General features: G+C 35.2%; 1 protein-coding gene and 2 pseudogenes across 1 annotated transcript; 1 reads left to right on the top strand and 2 right to left on the bottom strand.

Annotated features, from left to right (window-relative positions):
• Positions 1–324: 324 nt before the first annotated feature.
• Positions 325–3,005, bottom strand: LOC122065730 (disease resistance protein L6-like). The gene is made up of 2 exons (XM_042629572.1): positions 2,126–3,005; positions 325–822 (listed from the first exon to the last, which is right to left on the bottom strand). Exons 1-2 carry the CDS (start codon positions 2,623–2,625, stop codon positions 672–674), a joined length of 651 nt encoding a protein of 216 aa, XP_042485506.1. The 5' UTR covers positions 2,626–3,005; the 3' UTR covers positions 325–671.
• A 4,419-nt stretch (positions 3,006–7,424) lies between these two features.
• LOC122065732 lies at positions 7,425–8,464 on the bottom strand (annotated as a pseudogene).
• A 2,934-nt stretch (positions 8,465–11,398) lies between these two features.
• LOC122065733 lies at positions 11,399–12,213 on the top strand (annotated as a pseudogene).
• Positions 12,214–19,067: the final 6,854 nt, after the last annotated feature.

Raw genomic sequence — 19,067 nt, 5'->3', positions numbered from 1 at the left:
GGTGGGTTAAGGGGGAAGGGGGGAAGGGGTTTGATGTATTAAAGTCATTTGCCAATTTTTAACTGATCCAACTTTTGAAACCATGAAATTTAGTGAAATTTTATTTTTAATTCATTTCACACCTATTCCCCTATTGTAAAATGGGTATAAATGTAGAATCATCTTGCTTTAACCATAATAATCTTGATAGGCAGGCACCAGCTGGACCACCTATCATTTGCTTTATGACTCTAGTTCCACTCAATGCCAAAAGGAAACTGAACAAGAGAAAAACAAGAGAATGAAAGAGAGGTAATACTATAATAACATATGTTAGCATGGAAATTGGTAGAGCAGATTTACACTTCATCTTGTTATTCCTAAATTTACAATTGTTTTCTCCCCATTTGTGTATTTACACCCTTGTCCTGAACAATTATTGTTTTATCTCAAAAACTCCAACTGATGTGTCTTTCATTGTAGCAACTGCCTGAGCTCGTAATGCAATTTTCAAGTTGCTTGCTTTCAAACTGAAAGAAACGTAGTGTCGATATGGATTGCACCTACATTGTTTTTGCAAAATTCTAATCTCTTACAAAAACCTGATTGCCTCTCCTCTGCAATATTAATTTGTTACTTCAACAAAAAAAAAAAAGGTTAGATGGACCTGCCTCGGGTCTACAATCTTGCCCTCACAAGATTATAGGATTTTTAGCATCACCCAAGCCAATAGGATTTATATCATCACCCAAAAGAATAGGATTTTTAGCATCACCCAAGCGATTCGTTCTCAACTCCTTCAAAACCCAATCAACAATTAATTGAACTAATTCTGATTCATTCCTGCAATTATTTCAAAATCAAAAGAAAAAAAATATTAATGAGACATGAAGAGATTAAAATCTAATGCAAAATACCAACAATATAAGTTTTAAGAAAGGATTTCCCATAATGCCAATGAGTTGAGTAATCCGTATACGAATCAGGCATGATAGTATACAGAATAATATCATTCACATGAGACCCATATGCGGTTAGAAGTCGTAACACAGCAAAGAGGGTATCAATGTAGACCCGACAATCCACATCATATTATATGAGGGTGCGCTTCTTTTTCCCACAAGTTTTTCATAAATGAAAAATAAAAAATTATCTATATATATATATATTTTTTTTTTCAAGTTTAAGGGCTAATATTACATAGTGGACCTACATAGGGGTCAAGTACAGATCCACCGAGGGGCCACAACTAGGGGTGTCAATTCGTGACCTGACCCTACTAAACCGATCGGAATCGATCGTTTATAGACCGGCCCGGCCTAGACCATTTATCAAACGTGTCGGGCTTGAGTCTGGCCCGTTTATAAACGGTCGGTCTTGAGCCCGGCCCGTTTATAAACGGTTGATCTCGATTTTGCTACTTGGACCGTCGGGCGCCCGACCGAGACTAGCCTGGCTCAACCATTTAATGATTGTAGAATACCTATTTTACCCCCCTCCAAATTAAAGATTAAAAACTAAAAAGTAATGCCATGTTCACATTTTAAATAATGGTTATATTTGGTATCATTTATTGATTTATTGTCCTTTTTGGGTTTGCATGAGTGGGCCGGAATATAAGGCACATTTTAAAGAGGGCTTGTTTAAAAACCAGTTAAAATCCGTTTAACATTAAACATGTCCGTAGCCCCATTAAGGCCCGACTAAAGCCTGATTAAGGTAACCCGATTATAGCCCGAGGTCGACCGACCGAATATAAAGTGTACCATGCTCTCAATAACTAAGCCTGATTAGTTAAATAGGCAGACACGAAAGTCTTCAAGCCTGATTAAGTCTGATCGAAACCAAATCAACCCGACCGGTTGACACCCCTAGCCACAGCTACACTTCTTGGAAGACAAGGAAATTGATGCAAACCAAACACCAATGCACTTACGAGAATTTAATTAAATAGACCATTTTTCTCCATGCTACCTATTAGTTTGGCCAGTAAAAAACCATGCATGATAAACAGGCAACGGGTAAATCTCCTTCCAAAGGAAAAGAAAATATTTAACGAAAGGGCAAAAAAAAAAAAATATATATATATATATATATATATATTTTGACAGTTCAAATTAAAGAAGTTTCAGGGATTTAGAATTACCCATTTACTTGCTTAAGGTCATATCCCGCAATTCCTCCCACGAAATTCAATGATTGCTTCCAATTTTGAATGGTCTGGACCTCATTTTTCTCGCTGTATCTATGAAACGCTCTAGCATATCTTCTGCTGGTCTGATGGCTAACATCCGTTGGTTCAACACCGTAGAAAATGGGAAGAATTTTTTGACCGTTGGATCTATGGCATTTAACAATCTCTTCGAGTTCCCTGAGACACCATTTGCTCTCCGCATAGCCTTCAGAGAAGATAGGGATCGAGATTTTGGATCGTCGGATGGCTTCATCGAGCGCCGGTTTGATCTCTTCTCCACCCTCCAGGCTTGGGCTATCCATATATACCTTGATTCCTTCTCTTTTCAGATCTCTGTAAACTAAACCAGCGATGTTATTGCGAGTATCTTCACCCCTGAAACTAAGAAACACATCGTACAACTCGCAGGTCTCCTGTGCATGTTTAAGATGCAAATTAATAACTTCCTCCATGAAGTTCCAGTAGGTGTTTCAAAGAAGATTATCGAGATGTAATGGAGTTTCAGTCTTTATCGTGGAGATGTAATTGGAGTTTCTGTCACTTAATGCTTAGGTTTGGTTAATGGGGTTGTAGTCAGATCACAGATACTCTCGATCCCATAGACCTTCGTACAGGAGAACAAGAGAATAAGAAGAAATCACGGGACGTGGACACTGAGGGATTGATCTGAGCAACTGAAGTTAGGACATGGACTCTGGGAGACTCTTCGATGCCAAAATCAATGATCAGAGCAACTGAGATTAGGACATGAACTCAAGGGAACTCATCGATGCCAAAATAAGTAATCTGAGCAACTGAAGTTCGGCTGTCATGAGAGAAGAAGAAGTTATGGAAAAATATGGAAAAGAATTTGAATCCTTTGCCTCACAGCTGACCTATATTTATAGGTGCACACGTCTAACACGTGGCATCCATGATTCTAAATATATCAAGGGGATTCCACAACAGCATTTCGTGGCAGCTTCTTCGTCCTTTCTAGGATGGAGTGGTATGAGTTGATCGCCCTTTTCTTCTCTTGTTCATTTTTTATTTTATTTTTTATTTCGTGGCCGCTTCTTCCTCCTTTCTAGGATGGAGTGGTATGAATTGATTTCCCTTTTCTTCTCTTGTTCATTTTTTTTTTTTATTATTATTATTATTTTTTAACAATATAATCTTTCTCCTTTCCTATGGATGTTTCTTCCTTTTGTATAATCCACCATTTGCCAGAGAAATTCATGGTTGTTTGACTTGTTTCTTCTTCTTTCAGGCTATGTTTAATTGTCAAGGAAAGAAATTTTGAATTTGAAAAAACAGATAAGCATGGATTCAGATTTCTCCAGCTGTTGACTTATCTAACGCGGCATTTAACAATTGAAAGAATGTAAGCATACAACCCAATGGATAGGCACCTACCCCAAATCCTCTCAATCATTGAATACGTATTGGGTATCTTAGCAGTTGGAGAAGGTCTAATCAACCGACTAAACTTTTAATAACTATTATCCCAAGTCTTTAGGTTCCAAGGTTGAAGTTTTTGTAAATTCTTTCAACCAACTGACCTTTTCATAATTGTTATTTGTCTTGGAAACCTTTGGGATCGATGTCAATAATTTTAGAATCGATCTTTTGATCTTAAAATCCAATGATTCAAGAGATTTTTGGAAGGAATATTTTGATTTGAAACAGGGGAAATCGGAACAGTGGTCCCAATCAATCCACCGATTTTTTAAATCCTTATCCACTTACCCCCCTCCCTCCTTCCCATCACTAGACGTGTTAATTGGTTGGTTTGATACGGCCTAATGTAACCTTTGGTCAAAACAGATGAATGCCACGATACACGTGCAACGCATCAATTGCAATTTCATATCTATTATTCCCTCTAACCCTAATAATGGAAGAGAGAGAAGAGAGAAAATTATGTGATGTAAATTGTTACCCTTTTTTTTTTAAATTGCGCCGGGTATGGGTGTCAAAACCTAGTTACAACCAATGAAACCGATTGAAATCAAATCGAATCAAAACCATTCTGAGTTTATTTGAATATCTTTTGGGTTGAGATTTTGAGAGACCAAAAGCAAAACAAAATGCATTCATCGATAAGAAATCAAATCGTACTTAAAATATTAGACCAAAACTAATATACCCTAAATATCAAACCAATAATAAATTAAACTGATAAGATAAATGATAAAAAACCAAAACTAAAACCAAATCAAAACCTGATGAAGTTGCATTTGATTCGTTTCAAGTGATTGAAAGGAAATCTCAGTCAGTCATCTTTACATCTTTTATTATTATTATTATTATGGAGAGAATTCGAGAAGGCGTGTAAGGCCTAAGGTTTAGAAAGCCTTTTTCATTATTATTATTATTGTCATGGTTTAAAGTATCTCCGACACCGATACGATACCCTCCGATACGTATCTTAAATTTAGTCGATCGATACGATACACACCGATACGATACATGAAATTTTAAAAATCCTTTCGTATCGATATATATCCTATGATACATATCGATATGCACCAATACACTATCGATACGTACTGATACTCTATGAAAAATATAAAATCAAGATGAAATATACGTTTTGGTATGTATCAGTACGTATCGGTGAGTATTTGTATGTATCGATTGATACATATCGATGAGTATCAGTACATATCAGTGAATATCGGTATGTATCGATCAGTACATATCGGTGAGTATCGGTATGTATCGATACAGTGCGCTACGGTCATATAATGGCCAATATGGGTATTTTTTCAAAAAACACGATTTTTTGAGGTGTTTTTGTTCCAAAGTTGCTGCCAGTCATATTTCTCTCTAACTAAAGTGGAAATCAAGGTTTTGAACAAGGATTTTACATTTATGGGACAATTACAAACCTTGAATTCTTAGTGCGATACCCTCAATTTAGTGTTTATGCATAGTACATGTTATCAATAACTTTTTTTAATAAATTTTTAATGCAAAAGTGTTTAAAAATGTGTTTTATATCCATTTATGTATGTATCTTTAGCGTATCTTAGCGTATCTCCGATACGATACGATATTCTTCGATACGTATCTTAATTTTGGTCGACCGATATGACGACCGATACCGATACTTTAATCCTTGATTATTTTTTTTTTTTTTCTTGCATTCTCTTCCTAAATTTCTCCCTGCCAAAAGAGGAAAAGATTGTCCCCAACACTAACGAGCATCCAACGATCCGTCCAAGGGTTGGGATTGTTTGGGCACACATCTCCAAGTGTTGGGATGCGTGACCAAGCCATCCCAACCCTTGGATCTGGATCGTTAGACTTTCGTTGGAGCATCAGTCGTTGGAGATGATCCGGGTCCTACCAAAGAATGCCTACAATGGATCCCACAAGGGATATCTTCCCAAGCTGCCTATCTGGTGATCCCCCTCCTTAGTATTTATTTACGACTAATAATCAATATTTGGTTGTTTTAATTACTATATATGACAGATTTTTATATGGGCAAAACTTTATTCTTTATTATGCTAAGGAAGTTTCCTTGAGGATTCAAAGAACTTCCACTTAGACACCATGGATGGATGAGTCTAAATTTGGTGGATATTTTGTCCACATGTTCATTTATTAATTTCCAAAATTTCTGTTCATCCCATCTTTTCATGTAGAAATATTAAGCTTTATGAAGTAGTTGAAAATTCAATTTCAACTTTTAGATAAGTTCTGTTCAACCATGGAAATAAATAAAAATGACACGATAGGAACAAAATGAAGCTGTAGTTACAGATACAAGACTATATAATCCTTACACCCAAATATAAGGGCACAAAATACAACCCCCCACCACATGAAAAGCAAAAATCTCATCAATGTTGAAGCTTTTGTGCATACTCCTATTGGCCTCCGTATTGGCATAAGAGCCACCCTTCCTTTCAAGGAACCATTTCCCTATATTTGTTTAGGGAAAAGGCTCGATGAACCTAATACTTATTGCACCTCCTCATATCCTATTTTTTATTGTATTCTCTGTTTCCTTGAAGAAATGAATGAACAATGTAGATGTAAACAATGAAGATGTAAGGAGGTACAATGCCGCCTATGTGAACAATGAGGAAAAAAATCGTCTGCAATTTCGATCTCGTACAATTCCGTGCAATACCACCTTCAGGCGGTGACACGTGTATTGATACCAATACAATGGCCCAGATCTGATTTAAATGTCTTTTCACTAATTTAATGTTTTATTAGTTGTACCAAATCTGGGCCATTGTATTGGTATCAATACACGTGTCACCGCCTGAAGGTGGTATTACACGAAATTGTATGAGATTGGAATTGCAGACGATTTCAACCCGAACAATGAAGATGTGAGAAGGCACAATGTCGCCTTGGTTTCATAGGACCCTTTCCCATTTATTTATTCACCCACATAAAGACCGGTTGAGAATGAAAATTTTATCGTGACAAACAAGCACAAGAAATTTCGATCCACTAGTCGAAGTATGTAATCGTTTGACAAAGTAAATAATAGAACACCAAAATATTTCATGTCATTTATTTTATTAATTTTAAGCATTAGAAATATGAAATTTCCATCTCATGTTAGCATAGTTATATCATTGATTTGCAAATACTCAACTACTTACCCCCAAACCCTCTAATTTGGATTGCCACTCCGATGTCTGAAATCCTCCCAATCATCGCATACGTGTTGGACATCCTAGCCGCTTGAAAAGGTCTTATCAACCGACTAAACTTTTGATAATTGTTATCATTAATCTTTTGATTCTAAGGTCGAAGTGTTTTTTTTTTCTTTTTTTAACCAACTAACCATGGAATCAGGTATCGGATTCATCATATTGGATTGATATCGGCTGAGACCGATCTTAATATCTGACAGACCTTGAGACAGGTTTCGGTATCATCCTGGGTATCGGATACCGATCAGACCCGATGCGTTAAAAAATATTTTTTTTAACTTTTTTTATTTTTAATAAATCACAAGATTGTTCTTTTTCATTTTCCCAGGAAATTTATAACAGAGATGATCCGGATTCAAGCAAAAAGAAACAAAATCCCAGCAAAATATGAGAAAATTGAAATCATTAGGTTACTGATCCAACAATCACAAATCAAAGAATAAAGATTCAAAATTGAATCGAGACTGCCATTCAATAAGTTCACTGCTAAGAAACTCCAAGACGAATAAATTGTGGATTAAACAGACCACCATCACGAAATCCGATCACCGGAATCGTGATCGAAAGGCTAGAACAACAACTTCTGGCCATGAATGTTCACTTGTAAGGAGTTCAGGAAATCAATTAGATTAAAAATTGAAAATTATTAGAATTTCTTCGAAGCAAAACTACCTAATAGATTGAATCTCGATCGATCGATCAAAGAGAAATTCAATTTAATTCCAGGATCGATCGGAAGAAGATTTAGGTTTTAGAGAGACCTATTCAAATTAATGGAGGTCTCGATGATCTCTGAGACTCTGACTCGATCTCTTCTCTTGAGGAGGTAGAAGAGCTGTTCTGTGCTTTCATCGTCAAACCAAGGGTCCCTTTGGAGTTTAAATTCTCCTTTTGCATGGCGTGGCAGGCCGGAATCCCATCCGCCACGGCGCTACCGACCTGCCAAAACTGGTTAATCGTCGTCATTTTAGGGGGGCCAAGCAGGAAAATAATCCTCTGTTTTTCTCATCCCTGTTTTTCCTTGTTTTGCTACCTGCAGAACGCGACACGTGGACAACTTTAAGACCAACGGACCGGATGTAATAATCCTCACCCAATCTTGATCGTTGGTCTCCTTATTATCCACATGTCGCGTTCTGCAGGTAACAAAACAAGGAAAAACATGGATGGGAAAAACAGAGGATTTTGATCCGATAAAGCAATGGTGGGAAAATTGTAAATGTCCCATCAGCGTTCTCTGCTTCCATATCTGACACCTCAAAAGCAGGCGGGATCTTGTAAGAACTCACATCGAATGTCTTCACCATCATCTTCCCGGCAGCCTCGTAAGTATAAACGCCTGAGATCCGAGCATCGCCGGTGCTTTAGGATTGATTGCCCATGCAACCCATCCACCGGTTTTCGCAGGAGCAGTCACGACCGCTATCTTCAGCGAGGAATTTGAGGAATCATAGGTCCAGTGAAGGAAAGAACTCAATTCGGGAAGATCATTTCATTGATCATAAACTCTGTTTCCTGAAAACTTCTGGGATGAACAGGTGAGGGAATGTGAAGGGTTGATTTGAAGAAACAGAAATGGAAATACTAGAATCAAAGGAAGCCGAAACGAAATCTAAGACGCCATTTTTAATTCCTTCTTTTTTTTTTTTTATATATATATTTTTTATTACCTATCCCAGCCGATGCCATGACCGATCCAGGAAAATTGTACGATTTCCGATCCTTAATCGATCCTTATCAATACTGATCCGTATCGTATCAATTTTAACTGTGACCGATACCGAGTTTTAAAACCTTGCAACTAACCTTTTGATAATTGTTTTTTTTTCCTTCATTGAAACCTTTTGATAATTGTTATCATAAGACTTTTTATTCTAAGGTTGAAGTGTCTCTCTCCCTTCTAGAAATGTACTAGAGTTTTGCCTCACATTCCATCACAATTACAAAACATGAATTAGATTGCATTTGATGTGGGTGGAATCTGGCTCTTGATACAAATTCCGTTGATCAAGTTAAGAGTTTTTTAGCATTTTCTTCCATCTTTGATTGTTCAGTCTTATTTGTTGGGTTATATTGTTGTAAGGTGATTTCCTCAGTTTTTTCCAAAGAGAAAAGAACCCTATCCAACTCATTGGAAACGTGTAAACAACAGGGATAGCCTTTAATTGAGAGACAACTGAAATTAAATGTAAAAGATGCTGCTTGTATGTAGGCCAACCCATTGGCTGTGCATATTGGTGTGTACCTACATTTACAATAGCATTCTATTACCTTAATAATTATATGGTCATGGCAATCGTTTTCCCTAGATTGCTTTTCTGTAAAGCCAGAGTTGATTCATGGACCACATTAGATGAAACAAACAAGAATTTGGTTTGTTCTGAAAAGGTCTTTCGTAAATTTTTTAAGGGGATATGTTGCAAGTTCCTCTTTGATTTCAAGAGAGGGAGCGTGGGCGTAACCCTTATGTATCAGCTCTGATCATATGACGTTTTTAAAGATTGATCCGAATAGAAAGATTTGGATTGAAATTGTAACTTTAGGTGATTTTGTATTGTTTTCCAAGTTATACAATAGATTATATAAATATAATGCATGCTTATTAAATTTTCAAGTTAATTTAAATATTTAATTCTAATTATTGTAATCAAGTTTATGGATTCTTTGACCTGGTAAATCATAATAGGGCCACCAACTAAGTTAGGACAATGGGGATCAACCAAATAACCTTTTGATAATTGATATCAAAGACTTTCATCCTTGAGATGTCACGTTATATGATTATTTTTTAGATAGAGCCTATTGGTGATTCGAATTTTAAATGTCAACTAATGTCAACTCTCCATTTGTTGGGATGTAAAATGATTAAAAATAAAATAAAAAGAAGAAAAGATTCCTCATTTTACATCAATGACAGCTCCTGAATTAATTCGCATGGGACTCACATGGTTAGAATAGAACAGAAAAAACACTGAAAAATTCCCATATGAAAGCTTCCTTGTATAGTGTCGTAACTCGGAAGGAACTTTCTTCAATAAAGAATTTAAAATCATCCATTAGCTTGGTGGAGAGAACTAAGGGTGTCAAATCGGAATCGAAATCGAAAACCAAATTCAATTCTAGACCGAATACCTTGAACCAAATTCAACTCATTATAATATGGTTAAATCATGGATCTGAAATAAGTATTTATATTTCGATTCGATCCGGATCTGGATTTATGCTAAGAACCGGAAGATTTAACCAAAACTGGACCGAATAACTTAATGTTACTTTTTCCTCTTTAACTAAAAACTTGACATAACTTATATGGAAACCTGATATAATTAATCACCTAAATGATAAATCGTCTTACAGAGTCACAATTATATTCCAACTATAAAACCATTTTTTTTTTTTTTTTTTGGACTTAGGACTCATGAATCGAGAGTTAAATGATCTACTTAACCATAACTCTGTAAGTTTAAAGTATTATGTTCTTCCTCTTCTCACAATTAGCATTACAACGACTCTTTGTCTTAGACAAAGTTTTAGTGGCTAAAAGTGTCCCTTCTTCCTTTTCTCACCATTTTTCGACTGCCATTTGGTCGTTTCTTCTCAACAACATTACAGTAGGTCGGTTTTCCACCTCCTACAACGTTGCACTTGTTTGATTTTCAATCTCCAATAGTGTTGCAGTTTTTTGTATAAGTTTTCTTTTCTTTCTGATGTATATGTGCTTTTTCTTAAAATGGAACTTGAGAATTATTGTTGTTTATCTATAGATATAATATTGGGACTCATCTAATCTGTCACATTGCAGATAATTAGGCGTTTGAGACAAATCTTAATGGGCCGTTGAGCTAGGGGCCTTTGTCATTATTTATTACTTGTTTCTGAATAAGAATCAAAACCGGACTGGAACCGGATAGGTTGGGTACAAGTACCAATTTTTAGAACCGAGATGGGACTTGGTCTGGTTCTGGTTCTGGTTTTGGATCTGGATCACACAAACAATCATTGAAATCGAAACCGGAATCAGACCGAATACTTGGTTCATGACCGATTGACACCCTTAGAGAGAACACTTCACTCCATTTTTCTGGACAAAGCCATCGATTTCATGAAGTATGATTTTAACTTCTAACATATTATGCAATCAATGTCTCAAGAAAGTTCAGAAAAAAAAAAAAAAGAAGTCTCAAGAAAGAAAAAAATTAATAATTGCCAATAGCTCACCCATAGGAGATTGCAAGTCATGCCTTATCGTATCAATATCATGAAGAATATACATATCCATCAAAAATATTGAGGAAATTACATTCCCCTCCTCTGACCTTTGGCTTAATATCATGTTTTCCCACGCACTTTTATATATAACAATAACTTCTCCTGTAATTTGAAGATTCTTTCAATTATACTCTTTCAGTTAAATAGTACTATTAAGTGATGACATCATCATTCAAACATATAATTTTATATCTTACCCTTCCCATATGAATTAAGCCTTGAGCCGTTTATGACTAATCACCTGTATCAGGTGAAGAGAGTGAATTTATATCGACTCATACACTCAGTAATGGCGAGTCATCCGTCGGTTTGGCACATCTCAATATGCTCCATAAAACCAGAGTACGTTTCAGAAGAATCAAAACAGCCTTTCCACCTGAACACATGGGAGCTCTCTTTGCTCAAAACACACTACATCCAGAAGGATCTTCTCTTTCCAAAACCTAAAACCCTCCTTCCATTACTACCATCATTGACCAGCTTAAGGATTCCCTTCCCCGTACCCTCGTCTATTTCTTCCCCCTGACCGGCCACCTCGTCACACCTAAATAAGAAAACCCATCTTCATACTCAACTTCTTTGGATTGTAAGAACAATCCAGAAGTGGAATTCGTCCACGCTGTTGCAGATGCGACCATGGCAGACATCCTCTCACCAATTCACGTTCTCCCCCATCCTTCGATCATTTTTTCTGCGAGTAAAAGCCGTAAACCACGCTGGCCACACCTTGCCATTACTGGCCGTGCAAGTGATAGAGTTAGTGGATGGAATCTTCATCGCATGCTCCTTCAATCATGTCGTCGGTGATGGGAATTCCTTTTGGAATTTCTTCAATTCATGGGCCGAGATGTGCAAGCAGAATCAGATCTCGCACCCACCAGTCCTTACACGCTGGTTCCTCGATGGACACTCCCTTGTTATCAGTTTACCTTATTCTCACTATAATGAGTTCATTGACAGATTCCTACCGCCGGTGGAACTCAGAGACATGTTCTTCCATTTCTCACCACAATCCATGGAATGAGAAATGGAACGAAGAAGGGGATGAGAGTAATCGCGACTTTCAGCGCTTCAAATTTGGGGCTCCAATCGTAGGTCCATGGAATGAAGAAGGGAAGGTGATGTATGAAAACAAAAACAGAAAACGAGTAAATAAAACAGGGGAAGGAGCTAGAACCCTAAAAGCTAACTGAAAATGAGAAGATGGGTAGCTGGTTTCTTGGATCTGCCCATCAAAAAGCCATTCCAGATTTCCCTAAACGGGTCCACGACTACCGTTTCACCTTCACCAGCCATTGATATTTGTTATCAAGATGAGATTACAAGGGGAACAAAATGAGAGTAAATGTAGATGCTTCTGTTAGGGAGTATGAGGCGGTCACCACTGCTATTGTAGTGGAACCCAAATTCAGGTGCACCTGCGATTTCTCCGGCGAGGTTGCGAAGGAGGAGAAGCCTGCTTGAGAGCTTGAGAGCTTGAGAGCTTGAGAGCTGGGCGAACTTACTGTAAGATTTCCTATTAGGTGGGCTAGCATAGTCAAAGATTTGTTTCCAAAACCGGTTTAGTGGTGTTGACTAAAGATGGAGTAAGCAGAAAGAATCTAATATTATTGGCAAGTGATCTCTATGAAGATATTGGATTCTATTAGCACACCTTAATGGTATGAAATATTTATTACTATGTGTGGACCTAAGGTATTGTTTCCTTAATGGGGAGGAAACCCTAATTTTATTGCAGGGTTGGTCCCTTCCCTCACCCCTATATATATAGTTATCACTGACCCATTAAGTGAAACTAACGACCAAAAGCAAAAGGGAAAGAGGGTAGACCAGACCAACATTGATCGTGTTGTACGAGGAGCATACAAGAAGACATTGAGGAGTTCTTATTCTTCAGCCATGGATTCAGGTATGCCTAAAACTTGTTTTTGTAGTGTTTGTCGTGCATGCTTATCGATCTTCATGAATCGTTTTGCATTTATTTTCTTTCAATGGTATCAGAGCCTCGTTCATGAAAAATCGATCGGCTGTACCACCAATAATAAAAATCAATTTCTTCTTCTCGAGTCGTTTTGTTTTGAAGAAACGAGAAAAGTAATATATTATATATTATTATTAAATGACAAAACTTACAAAGTTTTAAAAAAAAAAAAATAAAAAAAAAAACTAAAAAAATAAAAAGAGGTTGACAAAAGCAACCGTACGCTCTCGCTGCTTTTACGTTTGATTTAAAAAAAAAAAAAAAAAAAAAAAAGAAGGTTGACAAACGCAACCGTGTTGTTTTTTGCCTTTTACGGTTTGGTTAAAAAAAAAAAGGTGAAAAATAAAGAATAAGGCGTTGAAGTATTGGCTTAAATGTCCGGTTTTGAATTTGGATCGGATCAGATTTTATTTGATTGATTCACCCTTATTTTAAGAAAATATTTTATTACCATGTACATTTATGCTTTACCGGATCCATTAGAATTTGCATCCGATCCGATCTAGTTGACATTGAACAATATAAGTCAATTTTTTTTTGTTTAAAATTTAAACTTGAATTGGGCCAAGCCCATGTGTTTTTTTTTTTGTTTTGTTTTTTTTAAAACTAAAGTTATATCTAATGGGCTAAGCCCATATGCTTTATATTTTAGGAACTAATTTAAATTTAGAAAGGGACTAATGGGCTAAACCCATGGTCTTTTATAAAAGACTGGTTTGTTTAAAAATAATAATAATAATAACTTAACACTAATGGACTCAAGCCCAACATTTTCTATATATATAAATATTATGGGCTAATAAATCGATTATTATGGTTCAATCAAAGAGAAAGGTATTCATTCCAAGATAAACATCTTTGATCGTTTACAACTTCTTTGAAGGTTGGCTTCGATGTCGGTCTGTGATGAAGGGTAAGGTTATAGATTCAAAGACCCATCATTCAAGTTATTATTATTTTTTCTTTTAAGGTTAAATGGGCTGAGCCTATGGGTGTTTAATGGTTTGTTTTGAGTTACCCATATTTGTTTAAGTGTAATGGGTTTAAAAGCTCATACGCATTATCTCAAATGGGATGGATTGAACCAACACAATTCGAACCGGCTAAATCAAACTCAATCCAGTGAATCAATCAATAGGTGAACCAAATTAGATTAGAAATCAAGTTAACACAAACGGATTCGTGATCAAAAGAGAGTATTGTATTACTTTGGGACGAAGAAAGTATTATGTCAAGTTGACTAAAAAAAAAAGGAAAGGGGGCTTTAAGAAATTGTTGTTTTGTGATGACTTCATAAGAGGTAAGATTGTAAGGACAAAGCCTTGTCACCAATTTAACTAGAGTACAACGGTAAGAGTTGTATTAATAGATAAAAAAAAAAATAATAATAATAAAAAAAAGGGTTTATTGTTTCATTTAAACTGTTATGGGCTTAGACCTATGGGCATGATCTATTAGTATATATATATATATATATATCAAATGGGATTTTTAAAGTGGGCTCTCTTACGTTTTAAAATTCCATTCCGTTTAAATTTATGGTTCATACTAAAGNTTTTTTTTTTTTTTTTAAATCCTTTAAAGTAATGGGTTGGGCCTTATTTATTTCATAAAAAAAAAGGTTTATTGTTTCATTTAAACTGTTATGGGCTTAGACCCATGGGCATGATCTATTAGTATACATATATATATATATATATATCAAATGGGATTTGTAAAGTGGGCTCTCTTACGTTTTAAAATCCCATTCTGTTTAAATTTATGGTTCATACTAAAGTCTTTAAACAGTCATCACTAAGGTATTGTCTTGATTCGAACCAGTTTTTGATCCGATTCAAAATGAAATGGTTTATTAACTCTTATGATGGGTATTTATTGTGCCACTTGAGAGGACGGAATACTATCACACCTGAGATTATAAAATCTATAATCCCATTATATTTTATAGGATAAAATTTTGTCCTACTACAGTTGATAGATAAATCTAATATTGTCTATGTATTGATTTATTTATATGGCATAAACTTGTTGTTTTGTGATTTTCTTGAACCAACCCCGGTTATTTTGATGGGTTCTTCAATAGTATATTGTCTGTGACATCTGGTCTATAGTCTATTTATGATAAAGGTAATTTTAATGGAAATGCATTGAAATAAATGAGTTTTTTTTGTAATGGACAGTCTTCAAATAATGTCCAATGAAGTTTTTCATCTTTAGATCAATTATATTGAGAGCCCCAATGTCATGTGAAAATAAAATACTATTGGTCAGCATAATGCCACTTTATCATGTACTTGGGATGTTGTGGATAATTATTTAACTGGTCAAACCAGTGGGAGGATGTAATTATATATTCTGAAATGTTGTTTATGGTTCGACCAGTGGATGTATGTTCAATATACTGGGTTGAATTTAAAACAAGAAAAATGAGACCTATATTTTGTGTTCCATAACTGTTTTGGAACAACTATAGTGTTTTGTCTTTATTCTATAGTGGCTTTAGAATTGTATTTCTGTTTATGCATGTTTTTGCACTGGTTTATCATTACTATGATATTAAAAAAAGTCATTTATGAATGACATAGACAGAAAATTAATGGCATTTTATGTTTGCATGTCATATTTGGAATACTCTATGATGAATAAATATATTGGAGTTAAGTTGGTGTAAGCTTTCGCACATGTTTAGTTATAAAACGTATTTCTAGGGAACCATGAAAGAGTGATGTGGATTCCACCAAAGTGACATATCTTGTTCTTTCATGGTTTTTCCTAGGGCAGCATAGTAGGTGACATTTGCCTAAAGATGATGTCACCAAAGTTAAAGAAAATGACAGTAACCTAAGGATTCTGGTCCCAAAGGTAAGGGGATCTCAAAAGTTATTGTTCTTTTCACAGTTAATACAAAAAAATGAGAGGACCAGTGCATTCCTGTCTTAAAGGATAAGGATACAGTTTCAGCTATAACTCTTGAGTGATATAGTCATTACAGTGAATGCACATGAATCTCACCAAGTTAAACTTTGTTATTAGTGTGGTTTATTTAAATCGATTTTTTGTAAAGATTCTTGTGGCTAGAGTTGGCATCTTAAAGATTAATATTAATGATGATACCTATACTCACATTTGAGATGTTATGATACAAGATCAGCCTACGTTGCTTCTACATGTTGATGGTGTATTAACTATTTTCAGCATAGTTTTAATGAAATCTAATTTTTTGAGTCTAATAATTGTATAGACCATAAATAGTTTATGCAAATGGAATTAGAAATCGTTTAATTTTGATTTATTGAAATGAATTCTGAAATCTGTTTACACTGTTGACTATTTTGGCCTTGTTTATTCAAGCCAACAGTTAGATCTAGTTCTAGTATGAACTGATATTGACTCTTATAAATGGTACTTTTATTAGATCATCTGGTCCTACTCCCTATATTAGTGGGAGAATGAATTATTATCCTATTGAGGGTGATAGATGTATCATACATGTTTTATTATGTATACTACACTTGTCGTTTCATGAATTTTAAGTCAATCTGGGGTATTTTGATATTTTATTCGATGTTATATTTATCATCCGTGAATCAGGTTTCATCACGAGACACATAATTATGAGTTTTGACACCCATTTATGATTCAAAATATCACAAGTGCATTGTTTAAGTAATATTTCTTCAAATTTATGTCATTTTTGTACTTGTGATAAAGTTCAATTTTATTGAAAATTCATCGAGATAAAACAGATATATTATATTTGAATGATTTAAATAAACTCATTGAAGTTTTAGTGGCTTTTTTGTATAAAGCCAATGAAGTTATTTATACTTACTATGGATCTAAGCCAACATTACCTTTATTTGTTAAAGGCTTATTGTTATTTTGGCCTAAAAATTATTTGATTCATGTGCTCTATTAGTTAATGAACTTTTTTTTATTTAAAGAAGTTGTAGGTCTTTATTGTGATTGACTTTAAAGTTTATGGGCTAATATTTATATTAGATATTAAAGTCATTTGAGCCTAAAGATCATACTTGTGTACAATTTCTTATATCTAATGCATTATGAATAAGGGAACATATTTCATGTGTTTTTTTTTGCTATCATGAATAAATGATATGAACCTTCATATTTAGCATGTTGTCATTATAGAAAATCACCATGTTTAGGTTTTCTATTTATTTATGGTAATGGCTGAAAGTACAAAACTGTCATACTAAGAATGTACTCACTTTGATAACTGCTAAATTGTGGTGTTACCATATTGACTATAAGGGTTTATAATGGGTTACTTTTGTGGACTTATGTTGAATATTTTATTAATTAAATACTGAAATAGCTCATCTTATTGTTTGCACCCAAAATCTAAACCCACGGGCATTTAGTAGCAATCCAAGTCTATAGGTTTTCATAATTTCAGTGATTACGCTTCCACTTAGTGGGTTAGTTACTGAGATTGTGAAATTACTATTGACTATTCAGGATGAGTTGCAGTCAAGGAGACCATATGACGAATGATGTGCTCTTACCACCACAGGTGAGTCTTCATTTGGTTGGTTTCGCTTGATAGTGTGAGGGTGACATTTTGTGCTTTATAGCTTTGGAGGTTCTTGTCTTGCCACCACAGGTGACGGAATCTTCAAAGTGGTGTTGTTTCGAGCGTCTCGCCTTGCATGTGAAAGATTTCACTACGTGTTGGACGATCTTGCCACCACAGGTGTGACCCCGATGACGTCGGATCTTTCTCCAGTTTCTGTTTTCCTACAGTTATTGAAAACAATACTGGGATAAATCTGATTAATAGCCCAATTAGTCAGATTTAATTATATTGTTGGGAAGTTTAATATGCCTTCTGTTCTTGCATATTGTATATTTTGGTAAATATGTATGATTATATTTGTCAGCTTTGACTTCTTAGCTATTTTCTGTTAAAAAAAATGTTTGAATGGTTCCAATTTTAAGGAATGGAACTAATCCTTTAATATTTCTCTGGCGATTATGATAATAAATTTTAATCTTGAATTGATGAGCCTCATAAGCCAGTGGTTGTTAATTATGTTCAAGCTAAGGTTATTTATGAAAATGGGAGGAATCGAATAGGTTTATCTAAAGATCAGTGGGAGTAAGCTCATGAATCATAAATTTCTGTAGAACTATATTATTACAAATTGTTGACTCTATATCTAAACCATTGAGGATGTTCTGTGACAACTCCACTGCGGTTTATTTCTCTCATAACCGTAAAAGTACTTCAGACTCTAAACACATTGACATTAAGTAATTTTTTGTCAGAGAGAAAGTTCAAGAGTCATAGATTACAATAGAATAGATTACTACAAAAAACATGATTGCAGATCCTCTTACTGAGGGCTTGACTCCAAAAGTCTTTCAAGCGCATGTCACTAATATGTGATTTGTTAGTTCTTTTGATGTATTTTATTAGTAGGAGCTTTGCTCATATATCCAGTTGCATCTGAGTTCAACATTATTATATTTATGAAACATCATTATTGTTCTCAAGAATATATATGCATTTTATGGTCATTTGTTTATGTATATACACTTATTTATTTACCTCCTACAGAAAATTGAGGTTATATGTGGTGTATTTACCTCATTCAGTATCTGAGGTATACACACACATCCAGTCGCTAGCAAAGCCTCGTTTGATTGAGGTCTAGTCCTAGTGTTGTGGGACATCCGGACGCAGTCCCAATGAGCTTCTTTGATTGAAGCTTGAGCGTTTGGGAGACGCTTGTAATTAATGAGACCTTCGGTATCTGTCTCATAGGGTTCATTTGTTTTTTGAGCCAGGACCAATTTGGAAATAGACATGATGATCACTATTGCATGTTATTTTCATACCACACTTTCATACTGTTCAGCCCAAGTCGGTGATGTTATGAGCACTTTGACGTGTGTGGTCTCATATCGCTTTAGATGTGATGATCAATATGGTTGGGTGTTTGTAATTCTC

This window comes from Macadamia integrifolia, unplaced genomic scaffold (genome assembly GCF_013358625.1).
Source record: "Macadamia integrifolia cultivar HAES 741 unplaced genomic scaffold, SCU_Mint_v3 scaffold2107, whole genome shotgun sequence".
In the NCBI taxonomy this organism is placed as follows: domain Eukaryota; kingdom Viridiplantae; phylum Streptophyta; class Magnoliopsida; order Proteales; family Proteaceae; genus Macadamia; species Macadamia integrifolia.
This window is presented reverse-complemented; position numbering and strand designations above follow the sequence as displayed.